Here is a 1,582-nt window from a genome sequence, read left to right on the forward strand (position 1 = left end):
AGAGGGATTTGGAAGCTGGAGTCTCTTGTCTCCAGCAGGAGCTGCAGGCAGGCAGGTAGGAGCCTGAGACAGTTCACTTCACATTCATAAGTCCCTCCCAGCCAGCTTTATCTCTCTCTATGTCTCTCTCTCTCTCTCTTTTTTTTTTTTTTTCGTCCTACCCAATGTAACATTTGTCACCTGGACTATTGCACAGGCCTCTTACTCACTGGTTTCTCTGTCAACACCATTGCCTCCCCCAGTCCCTCCATTACAGTCACTACATCCTTTTCGTAAAGTCCACACTATCTGAATATGCTTCTCTCTAGACCAGAAGCATTCTCTGGCTCCTAACCACCCACCATTTTGGGAATAGCCTCTAACCCTAACCTGCCATTTTCCCCCGATTGGGCCTCCTTTGCCCAGTCCCCTTCTGTTCCAGTCTCATCCTCTTCTGTTCCAGCCTCATGCTCTTCTGTTCCAGCAGTTCCCCCAGGATTCCTTCTTCTTTCACACATCATGCCTCTTCCACCAATTTGGTTCTGAAATGCTCAGCCTTCCCTCTCTGCCTCCTCATGGGTTGGTTCTTCCTCAGAGCTCCTCCAGCCCTTCCTTTCTGGGCACGTTTTTCACAGAGAGCTGCAAAACACAGCATGTGAACTCATATAGGTTCCACAGCTAGACTAGAAGCTACATGGAGGGGGAAGGCGGGCCTCTTTCCAGACTAGTTCCTTGTCACTTGTCTGTGACTTCCCCAGACCACAGCAGACAGCCTGGGTTTGGGTCGGAAGCTCTGGGCTCACAGTCAGGAATTCTGATTCTTCCATGATGTATACTCTAGGGCAAGCCCTTATAAGTCTCAGGGCCTCAGTTTCCTTGTTTCTCAACCTCAGGGCAGGGACACTTATTTTTTTGAACAAAAGTTTGATACACTGATGATTGACTGACCAGCCCTCCACTGTCTTTTCATGAGGCAGACTAAGGAGCTGAGTTCCTGTCCACAAGGAGCTGCAATCCACAGATCCTGATTTCCCAGTACTACATACTTACCACCATGCTACCCCAACTCTCCCAACTCTGCGTTTCATTTTTCAAGAAGCAAGCTACCTGGTGGACTGCAGGGCTGGTGCATGGAGATGGAAACGGAAGGGGCTGGGCAAGAGTTTTTCAGAGACAGCAGGGCTTCAGCAGCCTCCAACTTCCTCTGCCACTCTGAGTGGGCAGAAGCTTGGCCAGCAGCTTCGGCGGCCTGAAAAGGAAAGGTCGTGAGAGAACGGGGGCTGTGGAACCATACCTCCTCCACATCCAGTGACCGTCTCTCACTCCCAGTTCTCTCGAGTCCCCGTACCAACTCCTATGGCTTTCCGCTCTTCTCAACCCCTAAGTCCCACCCTTCCCCGGGTGCTGGACCCCACTCCTTTACCAGGACCTGTGGCCGGAATACAAGAGGGCCGACGGTGGCACAGGGCTGGAGGACCACAGTTGAGCATCTAGAAACCACGAGAGGAGAGTGCAGAAGATCAAAGCCAATGTCAGACACATATCACCAGTACACAGAGAGAGGGGCCCGATTTTGTAGCATGTAGCAGTTGGAATCCAGATT

The 1,582-nt window shown here is 51.3% G+C and overlaps 1 protein-coding gene across 2 annotated transcripts in view; it reads right to left on the minus strand.

The window, feature by feature from the left end:
• Positions 1 to 1,582, minus strand: part of LOC102490373 (doublesex- and mab-3-related transcription factor C1-like) — a 43,026-nt gene continuing 41,444 nt past the window's right edge. For both annotated transcript variants that reach the window (XM_006171578.3, XM_006171577.3), the window contains exons 6-8: positions 1,403 to 1,469; positions 1,087 to 1,228; positions 1 to 618 (exon numbers count right to left, since the gene is read on the minus strand). In XM_006171578.3, the coding sequence (XP_006171640.1) occupies positions 497 to 618; positions 1,087 to 1,228; positions 1,403 to 1,469 (331 nt within the window). In that variant the 3' untranslated portion in view covers positions 1 to 496. The remainder of the gene's footprint in view (positions 619 to 1,086; positions 1,229 to 1,402; positions 1,470 to 1,582) is intronic.

Source organism: Tupaia chinensis, unplaced genomic scaffold, assembly GCF_000334495.1.
Source record: "Tupaia chinensis unplaced genomic scaffold, TupChi_1.0 Scaffold149892_1, whole genome shotgun sequence".
NCBI lineage: Eukaryota > Metazoa > Chordata > Mammalia > Scandentia > Tupaiidae > Tupaia > Tupaia belangeri.